The sequence below is a fragment of the Nyctibius grandis genome, chromosome 17 (assembly GCF_013368605.1).
Source record: "Nyctibius grandis isolate bNycGra1 chromosome 17, bNycGra1.pri, whole genome shotgun sequence".
In the NCBI taxonomy this organism is placed as follows: domain Eukaryota; kingdom Metazoa; phylum Chordata; class Aves; order Nyctibiiformes; family Nyctibiidae; genus Nyctibius; species Nyctibius grandis.
In genome coordinates this window covers 1204873-1228663 of record NC_090674.1, presented here as the reverse complement: position 1 = coordinate 1228663, position 23791 = coordinate 1204873, and the positions used below count along the sequence as shown (strand labels likewise).

Genomic DNA, 23791 nt, shown 5'->3' with positions numbered 1-23791 from the left:
GCTGTGCCAGACATGCTAGAACTTCAATACGAACTGGAGTCAAAGGCAGCCAAGTGGTACGCCACCATAGACATTGCTAATGCCTTTTTCTCTATTCCTTTGGCACCAAAGTGCAGGCCACAGTTTGCTTTTACCTGGAGAGGTATCCAGTACACCTGGAATCGACTGCCCCAGGGGTGGAAACACAGTCCTACTATTTGCCATGGACTGATCCAGACTGCACTAGAAAAGGGTGGAGCTCCAGAACATTTGCAATACATTGATGACATCATTGTGTGGGGTGATACAGCAGCAGAAGTTTTTGACAAAGGGGAGAAAATAATCCAAATTCTTCTGAAAGCTGGTTTTGCCATAAAAAGGGGCAAGGTCAAGGGACCTGCCCGGGAGATCCAGTTTTTAGGGATTAAATGGCAAGATGGGCGTCGCCAGATCCCGATAGAGGTGATCAACAAAATAACAGCCATGTCCCCACCAACTAACAAAAAGGAAACACAAGCCTTCTTAGGTGTTGTGGGTTTCTGGAGAATGCATATTCCAGATTACAGCCAGATTGTACGCCCTCTTTATCAAGTGACCAGAAAGAAGAATGATTTTCAGTGGGGCCCTGAACAACGACAGGCTTTTGAACAGATTAAACAAGAGATTGTGCATGCAGTAGCCCTTGGACCAGTCCGTACGGGACAAGATGTTAAAAATGTGCTCTACACCGCAGCTGGGGACAATGGTCCTACCTGGAGCCTCTGGCAGAAAGTGCCAGGGGAGACTCGAGGTCGACCCCTAGGATTTTGGAGTCGAGGATACAAGGGCTCCGAGGCCAATTACACTCCAACTGAAAAAGAGATACTGGCAGCATATGAAGGAGTTAGAGCTGCTTCAGAGGTAATTGGTACTGAAGCACAACTTCTCCTAGCACCTCGACTACCAGTACTAGGCTGGATGTTCAAGGGTAAGGTTCCCACTACCCATCATGCAACTGATGCGACGTGGAGTAAATGGATTGCATTAATTACGCAGAGGGCTCGAATAGGAAACCCTAATCGCCCAGGAATCTTAGAAGTGATCATGGACTGGCCAGAAGGCAAAGACTTCGGAATGCCACCAGAAAAGGAGGTGACACGTGCTGAAGAAGCCCCACCATATAATGAACTACCAGAGGATGAGAAGCAGTATGCGCTGTTCACCGATGGATCCTGCCGTCTTGTAGGAAAGCATCGGAAGTGGAAAGCTGCTGTATGGAGTCCTATACGACGAGTCACAGAAGCCACAGAAGGACAAGGTGAATCAAGTCAATTTGCAGAAGTAAAAGCCATCCAGCTGGCTTTAGACATTGCTAAACGAGAAAAGTGGCCAAGGCTGTATCTTTATACTGACTCATGGATGGTGGCAAATGCCTTGTGGGGGTGGTTAAAGCAGTGGAAGCAAAGCAACTGGCAGCGCAAAGGGAAACCTATTTGGGCTGCTAAATTGTGGCAAGATATTGCTGCTCGGCTAGAGAAACTAGTCGTGAAGGCACGTCATGTAGATGCTCACGTACCTAAAAGTCGGGCAACTGAGGAACATCGAAACAACCAACAAGCGGATCAAGCTGCTAAAGTGTTCCAAATAGATTTGGACTGGGAACACAAAGGTGAACTATTTTTAGCTCGGTGGGCTCATGACACTTCAGGTCATCAAGGGAGAGATGCAACATACAGATGGGCTCGTGACCGAGGGGTGGACTTAACCATGGACTCTATTGCACAGGTTATCCATGATTGTGAAACATGCGCCGCAATTAAGCAAGCCAAACGGTTAAAACCTTTGTGGTATGGGGGACGGTGGTTGAAATATAAATATGGGGAGGCCTGGCAAATTGACTACATCACACTCCCTCAAACCCGCCAGGGTAAACGCTATGTGCTTACCATGGTGGAGGCGACCACCGGATGGTTGGAAACATACTCTGTGCCCCATGCCACTGCCCGGAACACTATTCTGGGCCTCGAAAAGCAAATCTTGTGGCGACATGGCACGCCAGAGAGAATTGAGTCGGACAATGGGACTCATTTCAAAACAGTCTCACAGACAACTGGGCCAAAGAGCATGGCATTGAATGGGTATATCACATCCCCTATCATGCACCAGCCTCTGGGAAAATTGAACGGTATAATGGGCTGTTAAAAACTACCCTGAAAGCAATGGGGGGTGGAACCTTTAAAAACTGGGATAAACATCTGGCACAAGCTACCTGGTTAGTTAACACCAGGGGATCTATCAATCGAGCTGGCCCTGCTCAGTCAGACCTTCTACATACAGTAGAAGGAGATAAAGTCCCGGTGGTGCATGAAAGGAATCTATTGGGAAAAACTGTCTGGATTCTTCCTGTAACGGGCAAAGGTAAACCCATTCGTGGGATTGCTTTTGCTCAGGGACCTGGATGTACTTGGTGGGTGATGTTGCAAGATGGTGAAGTCCGATGTGTCCCTGAAGGTGATCTGATTCTGGGTGAGACTACTTAATTTTGAACTGTATGTTGTTGCTGCATAAGTGTCTTTTAGGTTAAGACAGTGGTGATGCGACCGGAGCTAGCTTCATCAAGTGGCGTCCAGTAACCTCCTCGAGTCTGACATCTTTAACCTGCAACCCGTGGGCACGAACCATGACAAAAGAGAGACTGCTAGCCAGAAAGACTGCTGAGAGACTGCTAACCAGATGCAAACCCACAATCCTGAACCAAATGAACTTGATGGACTTTTTGCATAAAGATGAATCATAGACTAGTGATATGTATATATATATTTGAAAATGAAAAGGTAGTGGTGATCTGAGTATGACATGAATGGTATGGAATAAGGGGTGGAATGTCCTGGTTTGGCTCAAACCAGGCCAAATAGTCTTAGAGAACCCAAGGTCACTGCTTACGAGTAAAGAGCCGAAGGGGGTTGTACCTGCAGGGAGTAGTGGACGGGGCAGGTGACCCAGGATTGACCAGCAAGGTATTCCATCCCATACATGTCATTCTCACTTTCCTGTTTATCACTAACCCACTGCCTCCTGGAGGTGGGGCCCAGGAGGGAGGGGCCCTCCTGTCTCCCACTGATTGGTACCAGCTTTGCCAAATCTCCAGTTAAAAGCCTGCAGGTGTGATGGCAGTGGAGCTTTTGCATTTTGGCCTCTGCCCGTGCTGGGGGGAGCTACTGCCTTTTCCCCTCTGCCTGTACTGGGGGGAGTAATTCTGCCTGAGGAGGATTTCCAAGCTCTTGATCTTGGTTTTGTACATATTTGTATATATTTGGTTATTTCTATTATTATTGTTATTATATTCTTTTTCATTATTATAGTTTATTAAAACTGTTTTAACTTTCCAACCCATAAGTCTCTCTCCCTTTTCCCTTTCCCTTTCCCTTAGGTGGGGGGGAGAGGGTTAACAGAGAGCATCTGCCACCTGGTTAATAGCTGGCCCAGCTTTAAACCGTGACAGCCACCTGGGCTTGCACGAGGCCATCTGACTTTGCATGGACTACTTGGGCTTGCATGGGGCTACCAGGGCCTGCGTGGGGCCACCTGACTCTTCATGGGCTATTTGGGCTTGATGGGGCCACCAGAGATTGCATGGGCCACCAGGGCTTGCATGGGCCACCAGGGCTTCCATGGACTACCCAGGCTTGCATGGGGCCACCTGACCTTGCACGGGGCTGTGGGTCATCCCCAGCCACCCCCCTTGGGGACGTCCCCCTCCGTGTCCCCTACCTGGTGCTTGGCCGGGAGGGACCCCCCGCGCTTGTACCAGGTGACGGTGGCCTGCGCAGGGCTGGCGATGACGCAGTTGAGGTCCAGGCTCTGGCCCTCGGCCACGGCGGAGGACGGGGACTCGATGCGCAGGGGGGTCGTGCTGCCCGGGGCTGGGGACCGAGACAAGAGGGTGACACCGGTGGCCACAGCAGAGCCCCACCAGCACGGGCACACGAGACGTGGCTCAGTGCTGTGGCACATGGCACTGTCACCCCCTGTCCCCACTCACGGTAGGCGCTGGCCCCGCTGGGCTCGATTGTCACCTTGACAGCGCTTTCCTTGGTGGTGGCCCCGCTGGTCACCCGGCACACGTACTCGCCCGAGTCGGCCGCTGTCACCTGCAGCAGCCGCAGCCGGGAGCCAGACACCTGCAGGAAGGGGACACGGGGGTCACCAAGGCCATTTGGGCTTCCATGGGGCTCCTGGGGCTTCCACGGGGCCATTTGGGCTTGTATGGGGGTCACTGGGCTTGTATAGAGCCACTTGGGCTTGCAAAAGTGCCAGTTGGGTTTGCATGGGGCCACCTGGGCTTGCATGGACCATCTGAGCTTGCACGGGGCCACTTAGTCTTCCATGGGGCCACCTGGGCTCGCATGGGACCACTTGGTCTTCCATGGGGCCACCTGTGCTTGCACAGAGGCCACCTGGGCTTTCATGGGGCCGGCTGGGCTTTCATGGGGCCAGCTGGGCTTGAAGAGGGCTACTTGGTCTTCCATGGGGCCACCTGCCCTTGCATAGGCTACTTGGGCTTGAATGGGTCCACCAGGGCGTGCATGGGGCCACCCGGGCTTGGATGGGGCCACTCGGTCTTCCATGGGGCCACCTGGGCTACTTGGGCTTGCACAGAGCCACAGGTCAGCCCCCACCACCCCCCATGGGGACGTCCCCCTCCGTGTCCCCTACCTGGTGCCTGGCCGGGAGGGCCCCCCCGCGCTTGTACCAGGTGACGGTGGCCTGTCCCTGCGCGGCCACCACGCAGTTGAGCTCCAGGCTCTGTCCCTCGGCCACGGTGGACGAGGACGCCTCGATCCGGACGGGGACACCTGAAGCCGGTGGCCCTGGTGGGGGGGGGAGGACAGAGCTGTGACCACCCATCTGGGACCAGCGTGTGTCCCCTGGTGCCACCAAGCCTGGTCTCACCATAGGACGAGCCAGGTCCGGCCACGACGGTGACGATGACGGACGCCTCGCGCACGGTGGCCCCCAGGCTCGCCCGGCACACGTACTCCCCCGAGTCGGCCGCCGTGACGTGGGGGACACGGAGCCGGGACCCCGACACCTGGCGTTGGGGACACGGGTCAGCGTCACACAGCGGGGGACAGGGCAGGGGTTGGGGTGACACCCTACCTGGTGGCCAGCGGGCAAGGAGCCACCGCGCTTGTACCACGTCACGGCGGCGGGGCCGGCCCCGGCCACCACGCAGTCGAGGTCCAGGGTCTGTCCCTCGGTGACGGACGGGGACGAGGACTCGATGCGGACGGGTGGCGCCGTCCCTACAAGGAGGATGGGGGGGACACGGGTGGGTTGTGGCCTCTTGAAACCCCGTCCCCGGTGTCCCCCACCCTCCTCACCTGGCACCACGGCCACCTCGATGGCGGCGCGGGCCGTGCCGGCGGCGCTGGTGCCCACGCAGAGGTAGATGCCACCGTCAGCCGCTGTCACGGCGGGGATGACCAGCGTGGCGATGTCGGCGTCCTCGGCGCGGGACTGCGAGGGTGGGCGTGAGCGGCACCCGTGGGGCACCCGCACCCACCCCGGGAGCACCCAAGGGTGCCGGCCCCCGGCTCACCTGCGGCGGGAGGGTGCCCCCCTGCTTCTCCCAGGTGATGGTGGCAGTGGGTGACCCCGAGACGCGGCAGTAGAGTCGCACCGTGGAGCCCTCGTGCACCTCGGTCCGCTCCGGGCTCACCTGCACCCGCGGGGCGCCGGCGGCTGCGGGGAGAGGGGGGGGTCAGGGTGGTGGCAGGGGTTGGGGACGATGGGGACGATGAGGGTGACAGGGATGATGGGGGTGATGGGGACAACGGGGTGAGAGGGGATGATGGGGTCAATGGGGACAGCGGGGGTGATGGGGGGGACAGGGATGATGGGGACAATGGGGACAGCGGGGGTGATGGGGGTGACAGGGATGATGGGGACAGGGATGATGGGGACAATGGGATGATGGGGATGGACAATGGGGGATAAAGGGGATGATGGAGACAATGGGGGTGACAGGGATGATGGGGACAATGGGGACAGTGGAGGTGATGGGGATGATGGGGATGGTGGGAGGTGACAGGGATGATGGGGTGATGGGGACAACAGGGGTGACAGGGATGAAGAGGACGATGGGGACAGTGGAGGTGATGGGGACAATGGGGCTGGATGATGGGAGGTGACAGGGATGATGGTGACAGGGATGATGGGGACAATGGGATGATGGGGACAGTGGGGGTGATGGGGATGATGGGGATGATGGGAGGTGACGGGGATGATGGGGTGATGGGGACAACAGGGGTGACAGGGATGAAGGGGACGATGGGGACAGTGAGGGTGATGGGGACAATGGAATGATGAGGATGGACGATGGAGGACAAAGGGGATGATGGAGATGATGGGGGTGACAGGGATGATGGGGACAATGGGGACAGTGGAGGTGATGGAGATGATGGGGATGGATGATGGGAGATGACAGGGATGAAGGTGACAGGGATGAAGGTGACAGGGATGATGAGGGTGATGGGGACGATGGGGTGACAGGGATGATGGGGACAACAGAGGTGACAGGGATGATGTGGATAAGAGCAGTGACGGGGACAATGCTGGTGACAGAGGTGATGGGAGACAATGGGATGATGGGGATGGACGAGGACCGTGGGGACACCAGGGTGACACTGGGGACGCTGGGGACGGCGCTCACCCTGCACGTGGAGGAAGCCGCGCGCCGTGTGCTGCCCGGCGCTGCTCCGTGCCCGGCACAGGTAGTGCCCCTCGTCGGCGGGCTCCACGGCGCCCAGATGCAGCGTCCCCCCCTGGACCACCGCCCGCGGCGGCAGCGTGCCTGCGGGGACACGGCCTGCTGTCACCATGTCCCCAACCCCGGGGCCGCTGTCCCCCCTCCTCCATCCCCAACGGGCACCTACCGAGCCACTCGAGGGTGGGCGGGGGGTTGCCGGTGCCCACGCAGCGGAACTCCGCCGGCTGCCCCGGTGCCACGCTCAGCTGCGGCGGCTCCACGGTGGCGGTGGGCGCGGCGGCGGCTGCGGTGACACCCGGGGAGGGGGCTCAGGCCTCTCCCCACAGCGCTGGCCCCAGGCGGTGGGAAGCAGGGTGGGGAGGGGGCGTGGGCACAGCTGGCAGCGGGTGCGTGGTGGAGCCCTGGCATGCAGCGGGTGCGGGGGGAAGCGTGGACCCCCCCTCAGGGCCCCCCCCTGCGGTGACTTACCCGGCCTGTGCCCCTCCATGAACTCCACGGGGCCGTAAAACATCTGGGTGGTCGAGGGGGCTGCAAGAGGGAGCGGGGCTCAGGAGAGCGTGCCCATTGCCCCGGCATCTGGGCAGTGAATGTGCCCATCGCCCCGGCGTCTGGGCACTAAACGTGCCCAACACCCCGGCATCTGGGCAGCAAGTGTGCCCATCGCTCCTGGTATCTGGGCACGAAACGTGCCCATTGCCCCCAAAGCCTTGGCGGCGAGTGTGCTCATCACCCCAGCGTCTGGGCGCCATGTTTGCCCATCACCCCAGCATCTGGGCAGTGACTGTGCCCATCATTGTCCCGGCATCTGGGCAGTGAGCGTGCCCATTGCCCCGGCGTCTGGGCGCCACATGTGCCCATCGCCCCGGCGTCTGGGCAGTGACTGTGCCCATTGCTCCTGGTACCTGGGCACTAAACATGCCTATTGCCCCCAAAAGTCTCGTGGCGAGCGTGCCCATCACCCTGGTGTCTGGGCGCCAAGCGTCCCATCGCCCTGGCGTCTGGGCAGCGAGCGCGGCCATTGCCCTGGCATCTGGGTGCCGAGTGTGCCCATTGCTCCTGGTATCTGGGCACTAAACGTGCCCATCGCCCCGGCGTCGGGGCAGCGAGCGTGCCCATCACCCCAGCATCTGGGTGCCGCGTGTGCCCATCACCCCGGCGTCTGGGCGTCGAGTGTGCCCATCGCCCCAGTATCTGGGCAGTGACTGTGCCCATCATCATCCCAGCGACTGGGCAGTGAGCGTGCCCATTGCTCCTGGTATCTGGATACTAAACGTGCCCATTGCCCCCAAAGTCTTGGTGGTGAGTGTGCCCACCGCCCCGGCGCCTGGGCTCACCCTGCACGTAGAGCGTGGCGGTGCCCTGGTCCATGTCGAGCATGTTGGAGCCGGTGCAGACGTAGTGCCCGCCGTCCTCGGGGCGCACGCTGCGCAGCGTCAGGATGCCGTTGAAGTCCACGGCGCCGGGCGGCAGCGAGCCGTGCTCCTGCCGCGTCCACACCAGCGTGTAGGCGGGCGACTGGCGGGGAGAGACGGGCAGGCCTGAGGCCACGGCAATGGGCACGCGGTGGGGGGCTGCATGCCCGTCTGGGCACCCACGGGGGAGAGGTGGGCACCCAGGGGTGTCCCTGTGCCCTGGATGTCCCCATGGGCACCCATGTCCGTTGGACATCCCCATGGGCACCCAAGGGTGTCACTGTGCCCTGGATGTCCCCATGGGCACCCAAGGGTGTACCTGTGCCCTGCATGTCCCCATGGGCAACCATGTGCCCTGGATGTCCCCACGGGCACCCAGGGGTGTCCCTGTGCCCTGCATGTCCCCATGGGCACCCAAGAGTGTCCCTGTGCCCTGGATTTCCCCATGGGCACCCATGTACCCTGGATGTCTCCATGGGCACCCAAGGGTGTCCCTGTGCCCTGGATGACCCCATGGGCACCCATGTGCCTTGAGTGACCCCATGGGCACCCAGGAGTGTCCCTGTGCCTTGCACGTCCTCATGGGTACCCATGTGCCTTGAATGTCCCCATGGGCACCCAGGGGTGTCCCTGTGCCCTGCATGTTCCCATGGGCACCCCTGTGCCCTGCATGTCCCCATGGGCACCCAAGGGTGTCCCTGTGCCCTGCATGTCTCCATGGGCACCCAGCAGTGTCCCCATGCCCTGCACATCCCCATGCACACCCAAGGGTGCCTGCACCCCCCGCCATGCCATGTCCCCCCCTCGGCTCACCTTGCTCTTGGCCGTGCAGACGAAGGTGACATCAGCCCCGGGCTTCACCCGCTGCACCCGCTTCTCCTCCACGGTGACGGTGATGGCTTTGCCCGGGGTCTCTGTGCCAAGACGGGACAGCTGAGCCCCGCTCCCCCCCTCAGTCCCCGCGTGTCCCCTCCGCGGGTCGGTGACGGTGACCTACCGGTGACGGTGACCTACCGGTGACGATGACCTCGGCGCGGCTGGCGTTGCTGTGCCGCAGGTTGCGGCAGGAGCACACGTAGACGCCGGCCTCGGCGGGCTGGATGCTGGCAAAGTGCAGCTCCTCGCCTGTGCGGGGACACGCGGGTGACACCCCATGTCCCCCCCACCCAACCCTACCTTGGGGACATCACCCCGGAGCCACCCCGTACCTTGTCGCCGGCTCTGGGCGCCCTCGGGGAGGGGTCGCCCGTCCTCTCGTGCCCAGTGGTAGTAGAAGGGGGGGTCGCCGGTGGCGTGGCACCGCAGGGTGACGGCGCTGCCCTGGGCCACCGCGGTGCGCGGCGGGTGCACGCGGACGGCCAGCGGCACCGGGGACCCCGCGGGGACACAGGTCTGGCCCCGCACCGTGGGGTCACCCACGTAGCCGGGAGCGCAGCTGGCGGGGGGAGAAAGGGGGTCAGGGGTGGTGGGGGATGTTGGGTTGCATGTATGGGGTGAGCCCATGGGGTGGGTGTGTGGGGTGGGTGTGTTGGGGTGGGGACATCGGGGTGGGGACAATAGGGTGGGGACATGGGGGTGAGCGTGTTGGGGTGCCCATATGGGGTGAGTTGATTGCGGTGGGTATATCGGGGTGAGGACATGGGGTGGGTCCATTGGGATGGGTATATTGGGGTGAGGACATGTGGTGGGTATACTGGGGTGGGTATACTGGGGTGGGTATATGGGAGTGAGGACATCAGGGTGGGTGTACTGGGGCGGGTATATTGGGGTGAGCATATTGGGGTGCATATATGGGCGTGAGTCCATTGGGGTGGGTATACTGGGGTGGGGACATCGGGGTGGGTATAGCGGAGTGGGTATACTGGGGTGAGCATGTTGGAGTTGGTATATTGGGGTGGGTATATTGGGGTGAGCCCATCGGGGTGGGTATACGGGGGTGGGTGTATTGGGGTGCACATATAGGGCTGAGTCCATTGGGGTGGGTGTATCAGGGTGGGTATATTGGGGTGAGCATATGGGGGTGGGTATATTGGGGTGAGTATATTGGGATGAGCATATTGGAGTGAGTATATTGGGGTGCACATATGGGGTGAACCCCTTGGGGTGGGTATATTGGAGTGGGTATACGGGGGTGAGCCCCTCGGGGTGGGTATATTGGGGTGAGGACATCGGGGTTGGTCCAGCCAAGTAAGCATGTTGGGGTGCATGTCTCAGGGTGAGTCCCTTGGGGTGTATCTATGGGCGTGAGCTCATTGGGGTGGGTGTATTGGGGTGCATATATGGGGTGAGTACGTTGGGGTGAGCAGAGTAGGGTGGGTGTAGCAGGAAGAGCTCAGGGTGAGTATATTGGGGTGAGCCCGACAGGGTGGGTATGTCGGGGTGAGCACATCGGGGTGGGTATACGGGGGTGAGTATATTGGGGTGGGTATATTAGGGTGGATATATTAGGGTTGGTATAAGGGTGAGGGCATTGGGGTGGGTATATCAGGCAGAGCCCATCTGGGTGAGTATATCGAGGTGGGTACGTGGGGTGAGTATATCAGGGAGAGCACCTTGGGATGGGTATATTGGGGTGAGGAGATCGGGGTGGGTATATTGGGGTGGGTGTATTGGGATGAGCATTTCGGGGTGGGTATATTGGGGTGAGTCCATTGAGGTGGGTATAAGGGAGAGGGCATTGGGGTGGGTATATTGGGGTGAGCACATCAGGGTGACTATCGGGGTGGGTATAAGGGTGAGCATGTTGGGGTGGGTATATGGGGGTGAGTATATCGGGGTGAGCAAATTGGGGCGGGTATATTGGGGTGAGCACATCAGGGTTGGTATATTGGGGTGAATCCATCGGGGTGGGTATATTAGGGTGGGTATTAGGGTGAGGGCATTGGGGTAGGTATATTGGGGTGGGTGTATGGGAGTGGGTGTATGGGGGTGGGTGCAGGGGGTGGGTGCAGGGGGAGGTGCAGGGGGGGGTGCGGGGGTGGGTGCAGGGGTGGGTGCGGGGGTGGGTGCAGGGGTGGGTGCAGGGGTGGGTGCACGGGGGGTGGGTACGGGGGTGGGCGCAGGGGTGGGTGCGGGGGTGGGTGCGGGGGTGGGTGCAGGGGGGGGGTGCAGGGGGGGTTATGGGGGTGGGTGCACAGGGGGTGGGTACGGGGGTGGGCGCAGGGGTGGGTGCGGGGGGAGGTGCGGGGGTGGGTGCAGGGGGGGGGTGCAGGGGTGGGTATATAGGGGTGGGTGCACGGCGGGGCTGGGTGCAGCAGGTGGGTGCAGGGGCACCGGCCCCCCTGGTCTCACCGCTCGCAGTACTGCCCGGCGTAGCCCGGCTCGCAGGCTGTGCAGCGGTACCCGCCGCCCCCCAAACTCTCGCAGGTCCTGGAGAACCTGCGGGCACAAGGCGAGGTGGGCACGTGTCCCCTCCCCAACCCCCCCCGACCCACCACGCCCCCCCACCACTCACTGGTTTTCGGGGTACGGGAGGGGGCAGGCGCAGGGCTGGCAGTCCTCAGGGGTACCGGCGGTGGCATCCCCGTAGAAACCGGGGGCACACTGGTCACAGAAGTCCCCTGCCGTGTTGTGCAGGCACCCCTGCGGGGGGACACACACAGATCGGGGGGGTCCCGGCTGCGGTGACACCGCGGCCCCCCCAGACCCGCCCCAGGAGGGGCCTTACGGAGCAGGCGCCGCTCTCGGGGTGGCAGCTCTCGGAATGGCCGTTGCACTCGCAGAGCTCGCAGTGCCCCAGGTACAGCCCCCCCCCGGTGCGGGTGTAACCGGGGGCACAATCCTGGGGGGGGGACACCAAAAAAAGTGGGGGGTCAGTGTGGTGACACCCCCCAAAACATCTCCTGGGGGTGATGGGGGTGATGGTGATGATGGTGGGGTCACCTGGCAGGACAGCCCGTGGTAGCCGGGGGGGCACTGGCATTGCTCCACCTCGGGGGCCGGGGGGAGCCCGGGCTGGGGGGGCACGGCCACCTCCATGGTGACATCGGCGATGGCGGCCGCGGCCGTGCTGGTGGAGTAGGTGGCGCGGATGAGGATCTCATCGAGGTCGGCCAACACCATGAGGAGATGCTCCCGCGTCGCCGGCTGCCCGTCCGGCCGCTGCCAGTATTGCTGGGGGGGTGTCAGGGTGGGGTGACATCGGTTTGGCACGTCACGGGGACAGGGGGCACCGGGGACAAAAGCCACCCGTCCCCTCCTACCTCCCGAAAAATGATCTCGAAGGTGTGGGGGGTGCGCGGAGGCAGGTCGGGTTGGTAGGTCACCAGCGTGATGTCGTTGCCCTGTGGGTGTGGGGTGAGGAGGGGGGTCAGGGGGGTCCTGCTGCTAGCCTGTCCCCTCCCCACCGCCCCCTTGGTGTCCCCGTACCGTGATCTGCACGTCGGCGTCGGGCAGGGGGGCACCTTGCCCCCCCGGGGTGTAGGTGAGGGTGTAACGGAGGCGCCCGCCGTAAGAGCCCACCTGTACGGGGAGATGGGTGGGGTGGGGATGGGGTGGGATGGGGATGGGATGGGATGGGGTGGGATGGGATGGGATGGGGTGGGATGGGGATGGGGATGGGATGGGGATGGGGTGGGGTGGGGATGGGATGGGGTGGGATGGGGTGGGGTGGGGATGGGGAACGGGCCGGGGGGGGGGCGCTGCGCCCACCTCCCCCCTGACCGAGCCGCGGGCGAGCACCCAGGGGTGCCCTGGGGAGCGGGTGCAGGGGGTCTGGGCGCTCCCGCGGGCACCCCTGTCCCCCCGGGGCGGGTGACCCCGTTACCTTGTCCCCCTGGTAGGGGGGTGGCAGCTGCCAGTAGTAGGAGTCGGGGGGCAGCTCCGCGAAGCGCTCGTAGGTCAGGCGGGGCCGGGGGGCGCCCGGCAGCACCACGAAGCCGGTGCCCACGCGGGTGCTGCGCTGGCGGTTCACCAAAGCGAATCCTTGGGGGTCCCCGGGGGCGAAGGACGTGAGGATCTACGGGGGGGGGGGATACGGGGTGAGCGGGGTGCGGGGGGGGACACGTTGGGGATGTTTGGGGACACTCACGGTGCCGCGGGCGTAGGCGGTGCTGGCGCAGAGCTGGACGATGCCCATGCAGAAGCAGGGCAGGCAGCCAGCTGCCTCGCTGGCGCTCAGGTGGAAATGGTGGGGGCGGCACGTGGCACAGCGGGGACCCTCCACGTTGGCCTGAGGAAGGGGGAGACAGTGACCACCCTGTCGCCCCCTCCCAGGGCTTGGGGACACGGGGGGACAGGGCTCACCTTGCACTGGCACTGCCCGTCGGTGCCGCAGCCCTCGCCGACGGTGCCACGCGGGTCGCACTGGCACTGCCCGTCACCCGGCGCTATGGGGGGGTGACAGCGGTTAGACACGACCCCCCCAGTGCCACCACAGGGGGACACCGCCGCGTCCCCTCCTCGTGTCACTCACCTCGGCACGGCTCTCCCCGCAGCGGGTCCCCCACGTACCCGGGCGAGCACCTACCGGGTGAGGGGCACCAAAAAGTACCAATAAGGGGGGGTGTCACCCCAAAACCCAGCCCCCTGTCCCCACCCCGGTGTCCCCTGTCACCTCTCGCAGAGGCGCCCGCTGTGCCCGGGCGCGCAGGCGCTGCAGGTGGGCTGCCCGTCCGTGTCCTCGAAGCAGATCTTGGTCGCCCTGCGGAGGGGACAAGGGGACAGGTGACACCCTGTCGGTGTCCCCAAGGATGTGGCAAGGGGCTGGGATGGCACCTACTGGGTGTCACCGTGGGGTCCGTGGCAGGGACAAGGCTGGCAGTCGCCCGGGGTGCCCCGGGTGGCATCGCCGTAGTAGCCGGGTTGGCACTTGTCACATTGGGCACCTTCTGTGTGGTCCCGGCAGCCCTGCAAAGGACAGCGGGGGGTGGCGGTGTGGGTGGCACTGCCATGGTGGGGTGTCCCTGGGGTGTCCCCTCGCTGTGCCCAGCTCACCTGGCAGACGCCGGTGTCGGGGTGGCACTCGCCGGCGTGGCCGTGGCACTGGCAGGGCTCGCAGGTGCCCAGGTAGAGCCCAGCGGCGCTACGGGTGTACCCGGTGTCACAGTCCTACGGCGGGGGGGGACACACAGGGTGGGGACACCGCTCGGCGTCCCCGACCCCGGGGGGGGGCGAGGGGACACGCGGGGGTCTCACCTGGCAGGAGGCCCCGCGGTACCCGGCGGGGCAGGCGCAATCCTCCACCTCCAGTGCGGGCGGGCGCCCGGTGGCGTGTGGCACCGCCACGTCCAGGCTGACGTCGGCCAGTCTGTGGGGACCAGAGGAGGGGACGTCCCCACCGCCCTGCCCAGTGTCCCCAGTGTCCCCAGTGTCCCCAGTACCTGCTCTCCTCGGGTTGCTCCGAGTAGGACGCCCGGATCATGAAGAGGTCCACGTCGGCCAGCGCCATCAGGAGATGCTCGCGGGTGGCATCGCGCCCGTCCGCCCGGCGCCAGGCGCGCTGCGGGCACGGCCGCGGGGTCACCGCCGCGTCCCCGACCCCACCCCGGGGTGCTGGGGACACCCGCCGGTGCTCACCTCGCGGAAGGGCACGGTGACGGTGGTGGGGACACCGGCAGGGGGGTTGGCGTCGGAGAAGTGCTCCAGGAAGATGCCGTTGCCCTGCAGCACCACGTCGGGCCGGCGCGGCACAGGGGGGGCACCCGCCGGTGCCCGGTGGGTCACCGTGTACCGCAGCTCCCCGCCGTAGGATGTCACCTGTGGGGCGGGACGTGGCGAGGCTCAGCCACCCCATCCATCCCACCCCACCCCATCGTGTCCCCAAGGTGTCCCCGGCGCTGGCACCTTGTCCCCGGCGAAGGGCGCGGGCAGCACCCAGTAGTAGACGTCACGGGGCAGCGCGGGGAAGGCGTCGAAGAGCAGCTCACGTGGGGAGGAGAAGCGGGCGCTGGCACCCGCCGGCTGGGTGCCCGCCGCGGTGGCCAGGGTCAGCGGCGGCGAGTCCTCGGCGGTGAGGAGGACCTGGAAGGGCAGAGGGAAGGGGCTCGGTGGGGGGCATGGCATGGCACAACACGGCACAGCGTGGCATGGCATAGCAAGGCATGACATCACAGCACAACATGACACGGCATGGCACAGCAAGCCATGACATAGCATGGCACTACACGGCAAGACATGGCACAGCACTACATGGCACAGCACAGTGTATGGCGTGACATGTCAAGGCACATCATGGCATGGCACGGCATATAATGGCATGGCATGACACAATATGGCATGGCACGTCATGGCATAGCACAACAGAGCACAGCAAGGCATGGCATGGCACTACATGACATGGCACAACATGGCACTACATGGCGTGGCACAGCACTATACGGCACGACGTAGCAACCCATGACATGTCACAGCACAACGTGACGTGGCACAGCATGGCGTAACATGGCACAGTAAGGCATGATATGGCATGGCACTACATGGCATGGCATGACATCGTATGGCAAGACATGGTACAACATTGCATACAACGGCGCAGTATAGCGCGGCACGGCATGGCAAGACATGGCAAGACACGGCATGGCATGGCATGGCATAACATGACATGGCGTGGCACGATGTGGCTTGACATGACATAGCATGGCACAGCATGGCACTACATAGCACTACATGGCATGGCATGACATGGCAAGACATGGCAAGACATGGCAAGACATGGCATAACGTGCCATGGCACGGTGTGACATGGCTTGACATGACATAGCATGGCACAGCATGGCACTACATAGCATGGCATGATATGGCAGAGCATGGCAAGACATGGCAGAGCATGGCAAGACATGGCATGGCATGGCATAACATGCCATGGCATGGCGCAACATAGCATGGCATGGCATGGCACTACATAGCACTGCATGGCATGGTATGGCATGGCACAGCACGGCATGGTACAGCATGGCAATACATGGCAAGACATGGCACGGCATGGCACGGCATGGCACAACATGGCGTGATATGGCATGGCACAGCACGGCATGGCACAGCATGGCAAGACATGGCATAGCACGGCACAGCATGGCTTGACATGACATTGCATGGCACGGCCCGACCCAGCCCGCGCGGTACCTGTTGGCGTCCCCATGCGGAGCTGGCGCAGAGCCGCGCCACGCCCATGCAGAAGCAGGGCAGGCAGCCCGCGGGGTTGGCGGCGCTCAGGTGGAAGGTGCCCGCGGCGCAGGCGTCACACAGCCGGCCCCGCACGTTGGCCTGGGGGGTCAGGGTGGGGGTCAGGGTGGGGATGTCAGGGATGGGGGTGCCAGGGTGGGGGGTGCCAGGGTGGGGGGTGCCAGGGGTGGGGGGTGCCAGGGGTGGGGGGGTCAGACCAGCTGGGTACTGGGGGGTGGGAAATGGGGTGCTGGGGTGGGGAGGGGGCTGGGGGGGGGAATGGTGGGGGTGGGGAGCGGGACTGGGTGCTATGGGGGGGGTCATACTGGGTGCCATGGGGGGGGGGAGTCCCTCTGGGTGCCATGGGGGGGGTCCCACTGGGTGCCCTAGGGATCCCACTGGGTGCCATGGGGGGGGTCACACTGGGTGCCATGGGGGGGGGGGATCCCACTGGGTGCCATGGGGGGGGGTCCCACTGGGTGCCCCAGGGATCCCACTGGGTGCTGTGGGGGGCTCACACTGGGTGCTATGAGGGGGTCACGCTGCGTGCTATGGGGGGGGGTCCCACTGGGTGCCCCAGGGATCCCACTGGGTGCCGTGGGGGGGTCCGACTGGGTGCTATGGGGGGGGGGGGTCCCACTGGGTGCCATGGGGGGGGGGGTCGCACTGGGTGCTATGGGGGGGGGTCCCACTGGGTGCCATGGGGGGGGGGGGTCCCACTGGGTGCCTCAGGGATCGGGGTGGGGGCAGTGGGCGACGGGAGCCCCCAGCCCCCCCGTTCCCCCCCCCGGCCCCCACCTTGCAGCGGCACGTGCCACCGGCCGCGTCCGTGCCCCCGCGCGTGTCACACTTGACGAGCTCCTGGCCTGCGGGCAGCAAGGGTGAGGGTGGGGGGCACCCATGGGTGGGGTGGGGGCACCCCTGGGTGTGTGTGTGGGGGGGACACACACACCCCCCACCCAGCACCCCCCACTCACCGATCGGGGTGCACTTGCCACCTGGCTGGACGGGGTCCCCCTCGTAGCCCGGGGCGCACCTGTGGGGATGGGGGGGGATGTGATGGGTGGGGGGGTGACATGATGGGGGGGGGGGGGGTGTCTCAGGTCCGGGGGGGGTCCCAGGGCCCCCTGCCCCCCACCTCTCGCAGCGGCGCCCAGCGTAACCGGGGGCGCAGGCGTCGCAGGTGGCCTGGCCGTCGGTGTCCAGGAAGCACGAGTCGGAGAACCTGCGGGGGGACAACGGTGACACCGCGGGGGGGGGACGTGTCGGGGTGATGGGGGGGGGGGGTCCCCTGGGGTTGGCACCCACCTGCGCGCCGGCTCGGTGTAGGGACAGGGGCACGGGTGGCAGGCGGTGGCCGTGCCCTTGGTGGCGTCGCCGAAGAAGCCGGGTCGGCACTTCTCGCACTGGGGCCCCTCCGTGTTGTGCTGGCAGTTCTGGGGGCACGGGGACACGTGGCACGGTGTCACCACCCCCCGTGTGCCACGTCCCTGTCCCCTTGTCACCCCCCCTGCCCCCTCCTCACCAGGCAGTGCCCGAACGCGGGGTCGCAGGTGCTGGAGTGGCCGTGGCAGCCGCAGCCGGAGCAGGTCCCCAGGTAGGGTCCCCTCGTCACCCGCTCGAAGCGGGGGGCACAGCGCTGGCACGACAGCCCCGCGTAGCCCACGGGGCACCTGGGGACACGGCGGTGTGATGATGACGATGGTGGTGGTGGTGGCACCAAGCCCGTGGCCCCCCGCGCTCACCTGCACTCCTCAACGTCCCCGGCCAGCCCCAGGCCGGTGTCACCGGCGCTGGTGATGTCCATGGCCACGTCGCTGAGCCCCACGCTGGCCATGCGCCCGTCGTACACCGCCCGGATGAAGATGGCCTCCAGGTCCTGCAGCACCAGCAGCAGCAGCTCCCGGCTCACCGCGGCCCCCTCCTCGTCCTCCCAGTGGTCCTGCCGGGATGGTGACACCGGTGTCACCCTGGGCGATGCCAACGCTGGCATCACCCACCTGCCACCAGCATCACTCGCTCGTCACCCCCGGCATCACTCACCCATCACCAGTATCACCCCCCACCACCACCAGTACCATCCACCCACCACCACCATCACCACCAGCATCACCCACCCATCACCACCATCACCACCATCACCCTTCACCACCACCAGTACCACCCATCCACCACCACCATCACCCACCCATCACCACCAACACCCATCACCACCATCACCCACTACCACCAGCATCACCCACCCATCACCAGTATCACCCACCCATGAGCACCACCATCACCATCACCCACCCATCGCCACTAGCATCACCCACTCACCATCACCATCACCCACCACCCCTATCACCCATCCACCACCACCATCACCCACTCATCATCCACTCATCACCACCATCACCCACTACCACCAGCATCACCCACCCATCACCAGTATCACCCACCCATGACCACCACCATCACCATCACCCACCCATGACCACCAGCATCACCCACCCATCACCACCATCACCCACCCACCACCACCACCATCACCCACCCACCATCATCATCACCCACCACCACCATCACCCACCACCATCATCACCCACCCACTACCACCAGCATCACCCTCACCACCACCAGTACCACCCACCCATCACCACCATCACCCACCCACCATCATCATCACCCACCCGCTACCACCAGCATCACCATCACCACCACCAGTACCACTCACCCATCACCACCAGCATCGCTATCACCCACCAATACCACCCACCCATCACCACCATCACCCACTACCACCAGCATCACCCACCCATCACCAGTATCACCCACCCATGACCACCACCATCACCATCACCCACCCATCACCACCAGCATCACACACTCACCACCACCACCATCACCCACCCACCACCACCATCACCCACCCACCATCACCCACCCATCACCACCACCACCACCAGCACCCATAACCACCCTCACCCCCGCACCCCCACCACCCCCCGCCCACCTCCCACCCACCTCAGTGAAGGGCACGTGCCGCCGGTTGAGGACATCGGGCCGGGTGGCCCCGGCGCGCGCCCGCAGCTGCCGCCCGTGGCCCCGCAGCACCACGTCGGGGTGGGCAGTGGGCTCGGGGGGGCCCCGCCCCAGCCGGTACCGCACCCCGTAGCTCAACGCTCCACCGTAGGCATCCACCTGGCACCAACGGGGCTGTCAGCGGCCGTGCCACCGGCGTCCCCACCCTGTCCCCACCCCGCTGTCACCTTGTCCCCGAGGAAGGTCTCCGGCAGCGCCCAGAAGGCGTCGAGGGCCAGGAAGCGCCGGGACAGGTCCAGGAGCTGGAACTCCTCGGTGCCCACGTCCACGTGGAGCTGGGTGGCCGAGAGCGCCGGCGAGGATGGCGCCGCCGGCACCGTCACGTTGACACCTACGGTGGGGACGCTCAGCGCCCAGCGCGTCACCCAGTGTCCCCTCCCCGCCACCCCTCGTCCCCACAGCTCACCCTTGAGGTCGCCGGGGCGGTCGAAGCGGAGGCGCAGGCGGTGGCGGCGGCGGGCGGTGGCGCGGCAGGCGGCGGTGACGCCGAAGCAGAAGCAGGGCAGGCAGCGGGATGTGCCCGTCACCTGGAAGTGGCCCTCGGGGCACGGCCCTGCGGGACAGGGCGGGGAGGATGGTGACAGGGCCATAGTGGGGTGGGGGGGGGGGACAGGAGGGCGGGGGGGGGCTCACCGGGGCGGGTGACGGTGAGGACGCTGTCGGGGATGCCGAAGACCATGCCCAGGGTGTTGATGGCCTCGCACGTGTAGGCGCCCTGGTCGGCTTCTCGCACGTCCCGGATGGTCAGCGTGCCCTGCCCGGCCTCGCTCACGATGGACACCCTGCGCGGCACCCATGGCACCCGGCGCCCGGCACCCCCAGTGCACCCAGGGCCCAGTACACCCAGTGCCCAGTACACCCAGTGCCCAGTACATCCAGTTCCCCCAGTGCCCAGCACACCGAGCGCCCAGTACACCCAGTGCACAGTACACCTAGTACACACAGTGCCCAGTACACCCAGTGCCCAGTACATCCAGTTCCCCCAGTGCCCGGCACACCGAGCGCCCAGTACACCCAGTGCACAGTACACCTAGTACACACAGTGCCCAGTACACCCAGTGCCCAGTACATCCAGTTCCCCCAGTGCCCGGCACACCGAGCGCCCAGTACACCCAGTGCACAGTACACCCAGTGCCCAGTACACCCAGTACACCCAGTGCACAGTACACCTAGTGCACCCAGTGCACAGTACACCCAGTGCCCAGTACACCCAGTGCCTGGCACACCCAATACACCCAGTGCCCAGTACACCCAGTGCCCAGTACACACAGTGTCCAGTACACACAGTACAACCAGTACACCCAGTACACCCAGTGCCCAGTACAGCCAGTACACCCAGTACACCCAGTACAGCCAGTGCCCAGCATACCCACTGCCCAGTACACCCAGCACACCCAGTGCCCAGTACAACCAGTACACCCAGTGCCCAGCACACTCAGTGCCCCAGTGCCCGGCACATCCAGCGCCCAGTACACCCAGTACACCCAGTGCCGCCAGTGCCCGGCACACCCAGTATGCCCAGTACACCCAGTGCCCCCAGTGCCCAGCACACCCAGTATGCCCAGTACACCCAGTACCTGGTACCCAGCACACCCAGTATGCCCAGTACACCCAGTACCTGGTACCCAGCACCAGGAGAGGGGCACAGCCCCCCCACTCGCCCTTACACCCCAGCCCCGCCCCCAAGGGAAGCCCCGCCCCCATGTACCCCCCGCAGCGCCCCTGCGGGCTGTTGGCTCCGCCCCTCGGTGCGAGTCCCGCCCGAAGCCCCGCCCACCACGGGCCACGCCCCCTATAAGCCCCGCCCCCCGTGCAAGCCCCTCCCACTTTAGGGCTCCCCAGTGCAAGCCCCGCCCACCACAGGCCCCCCCTCCAATCACAAGCCCCTCCCCATGATAAGCCCCACCCCTTCCCCAAGCCCCGCCCCCAGCCACCTCCCCTATGGGCCATCCCTTGGACCCCGCCCCCTTTAGGCCCCGCCCCTTTAGGCCCCGCCCCCTTTAGGCCCCGCCCCCTCTAGGCCCCACCCACCTGTGGCTGCTGGGCGTGTGGCCCCAGTTGAGGCGCCAGGTGACGATGGGGGTGGGCACGCCGGTGGCCACGCAGGTGAAGGTCACGGTCTGCCCCGGCGCCGCCACCACCGACTCCCGCGGCAGCGTCACCACCTGCGGGGGCACTGCCCGCCCCCCCCGTCACCACCCGCGGGGGACACCGGGCACCGGCACCACCCCGGGGGGACACCGGGCACCGCCACCGCCCAGGGGGGACAGGGGCACCAGGCACCGCCACCACCCGCGGGGGACAGGGGCACCGGCACCGCCCGGGGGGACAGGGCCACCAGTGTGGCACCCAGCACCATGCCGGGACACCGGGACACCAGTGTGGTACCGCTTGGGGACAGTGTCCCCAGCCCAGTCTGGGGACAGGGTCACCAGTATGGCACCCAGAACCGTGCCATGACACCAGGACCCCAGCGTGGCACCACTTGGGGACAGGGTCACCAGGACAGGGTCACCTGCACGCCACCCAGTACTGCACCATGGCATGGGGTCCCCACCATGGCACAGCTCGGGGTCAGGGTCACCAGCATGGTGTCCCCAGCCCAGCTTAGGGACAGGGTCACCAGTATGGCACAGAGCATCATGCCACAGCACTGGGACACCAGAGTGGCACCACGTGGGGACAGGGTCACCAGCACGGTGTCCCCAGCCCAGCTTGGACACAGGGTCCCCAGCATGGCTCAGCTCGGGGACAGTGTCACCGTCACGGCACCTGTCACCATGTTATGGTGCTGGGACCCCAGAGTGGCACCGCTTGGGGACAGGATCACCAGCGCAGTGCCACAGCATGGGGTCCCTGGCACAGCTTGGGCACAGCATCCCCCAGCCCTTGGGGACAGCGTCCCTGGCACTCTGCTGTGACACGGGGTCCCTGGGTGCAGTGTCCTCACCCTGGTGCCACAGCACAGTGTCCCCACCCTGGTGTCATGGCACAGTGTCCCCAAACTGGTGCCATTACACGGGGTCCCCAGTCTGGTGCCATGGCACAGGGTCCCTGGGCACAGTGTCCCCAAGCTGGTGCCATCACATGGGGGTCTCTGGGCACAGTGTCCCCATCCTGGTGCCACAGCACAGTGTCCCCAGCCCAGTGCCATGACACGGGGGTCCCTGGGCACAGTGTCCCCACCCTGGTGCCACAGCACCGCATCCCCACCCCCCACACACTCCACCACGCCACAGACCCCCCACCCCACCACCACATCCCCCCCCATGCCCGCGCTGTCCCCCCCGTGTCCCCTCCGGTGTCACTCACCGCAGCCGACCTCGTCGGAGCGGTCGGGGCAGTCGGGCTCGCGGTCGCACTGGTAGCTGGCCCGGATGCAGCCGCCGGTAGCCACGCAGCGGAACTCCGCCGGCCCGCACGCCGCACCGGGCTCCTTGGTGGCTGCGGTGACACGACGCCACGTGTCACCCGGGCACTGTGTCCCCACGCGTGTCCCCGGTGTCCCCGTCACTCACGGCAGTCGCGCTCGTCGGTGCCGTCGCCGCAGTCGTTCTCGCCGTCGCAGCGCCAGAGCTTGAGGGCGCAGTGCCCGTTGCCGCACTTGAACTCGTTGGGTTCGCAGGGGGACGGGGTGCCTGGGGGGGGGACGGGGGTCAGCACCCCCCATATTGACCCCGAACCCGTCACAGCCCCTGGGTGCTGGGGGGGGGGTGGCTATGGGGCGCTTTGGGGGGGGTATGGGGGGGTTTGGAGGGGCCCTGAGGGGTTTGGGGAGGCTCTGGGGCAGTTTGGGGGGTAATAGGGTGGTTTGGGGGGGCCCTGGGGAGGTTTGGGGGGCTATGGGGCAGTTTTAGGGGGTTAAGGGGAAGGTTTGGGGGTTAATGGGGTGGTTTTGGGGGGGCCCTGGGGGGATTTGGGGGGTTAATGGGGTGGTTTGGGGGGGTATGGGGAGGTTCGGGGGGACCCTGGGGTGGTTTGGGAGGCTATGGGGCAGTTTTGGGGGGTTAATGGGAAGGTTTGGGGGGGTAATGGGGTGGTTTGGGGGGGCACTGGGGCCGTTTGGGGGGGCCCTGGGGCCGTTTGGGGGGGTAATGGGGCAGTTTTTGGGGGTAATAGGGTGGTTTGGGGGGGCTACGGGGCAGTTTGGGTGGGCCCTGGGGGGATTTGGGGGGGCTATGAGGGGGTTTGGAGGGGTAATGGGGTGGTTTGGGGGGGTAATGGGGCAGTTTGGGGGGGCTTTGGGGGGGGTAATGGGGGGGCCCTGGGGTGGTTTGGGGGGGTAACAGGGAGATTTGGGGGTGTCTGGGGGGGTTTGGGGGGGCTCTGGGGGGATTTGGCGGGGTAATGGGGAGGTTTGGGGTGGCTATGGGGCACTTTGGTGGGGGGATGGGGGGGTTTGGGGGGCTATGAGGCAGTTTTGGGGGGTAATGGGGAGGTTTGGGGGGTTAATGGGGACGTTTGG

General features: G+C 64.6%; 1 protein-coding gene across 1 annotated transcript in view; it reads right to left on the bottom strand.

Moving 5' to 3' along the window:
* HSPG2 (heparan sulfate proteoglycan 2) overlaps positions 1–23791 on the bottom strand; it is a 46049-nt gene that overhangs the window by 21528 nt on the left and 730 nt on the right. The window contains exons 2-46 of the mRNA XM_068415079.1: positions 22845–22964; positions 22639–22770; positions 21358–21502; positions 19960–20108; positions 19733–19879; positions 19494–19657; positions 19249–19425; positions 17988–18184; positions 17768–17915; positions 17551–17678; positions 17381–17467; positions 17220–17278; positions 17041–17108; positions 16204–16344; positions 14926–15102; positions 14659–14838; positions 14463–14581; positions 14278–14389; positions 14077–14190; positions 13862–13989; positions 13697–13783; positions 13556–13605; positions 13387–13469; positions 13172–13312; positions 12908–13099; positions 12511–12603; positions 12345–12425; positions 12025–12255; positions 11810–11923; positions 11597–11724; positions 11434–11520; positions 9351–9577; positions 9157–9267; positions 8956–9056; positions 8065–8245; positions 7199–7258; positions 6897–7013; positions 6674–6814; positions 5561–5703; positions 5343–5478; positions 5119–5264; positions 4912–5050; positions 4675–4829; positions 4001–4139; positions 3730–3881 (exon numbers count right to left, since the gene is read on the bottom strand). Coding sequence (XP_068271180.1) covers positions 3730–3881; positions 4001–4139; positions 4675–4829; positions 4912–5050; positions 5119–5264; positions 5343–5478; positions 5561–5703; positions 6674–6814; positions 6897–7013; positions 7199–7258; positions 8065–8245; positions 8956–9056; positions 9157–9267; positions 9351–9577; positions 11434–11520; positions 11597–11724; positions 11810–11923; positions 12025–12255; positions 12345–12425; positions 12511–12603; positions 12908–13099; positions 13172–13312; positions 13387–13469; positions 13556–13605; positions 13697–13783; positions 13862–13989; positions 14077–14190; positions 14278–14389; positions 14463–14581; positions 14659–14838; positions 14926–15102; positions 16204–16344; positions 17041–17108; positions 17220–17278; positions 17381–17467; positions 17551–17678; positions 17768–17915; positions 17988–18184; positions 19249–19425; positions 19494–19657; positions 19733–19879; positions 19960–20108; positions 21358–21502; positions 22639–22770; positions 22845–22964 — 5927 coding nt within the window. The remainder of the gene's footprint in view (positions 1–3729; positions 3882–4000; positions 4140–4674; positions 4830–4911; positions 5051–5118; positions 5265–5342; positions 5479–5560; positions 5704–6673; positions 6815–6896; positions 7014–7198; positions 7259–8064; positions 8246–8955; positions 9057–9156; positions 9268–9350; positions 9578–11433; positions 11521–11596; positions 11725–11809; positions 11924–12024; positions 12256–12344; positions 12426–12510; positions 12604–12907; positions 13100–13171; positions 13313–13386; positions 13470–13555; positions 13606–13696; positions 13784–13861; positions 13990–14076; positions 14191–14277; positions 14390–14462; positions 14582–14658; positions 14839–14925; positions 15103–16203; positions 16345–17040; positions 17109–17219; positions 17279–17380; positions 17468–17550; positions 17679–17767; positions 17916–17987; positions 18185–19248; positions 19426–19493; positions 19658–19732; positions 19880–19959; positions 20109–21357; positions 21503–22638; positions 22771–22844; positions 22965–23791) is intronic.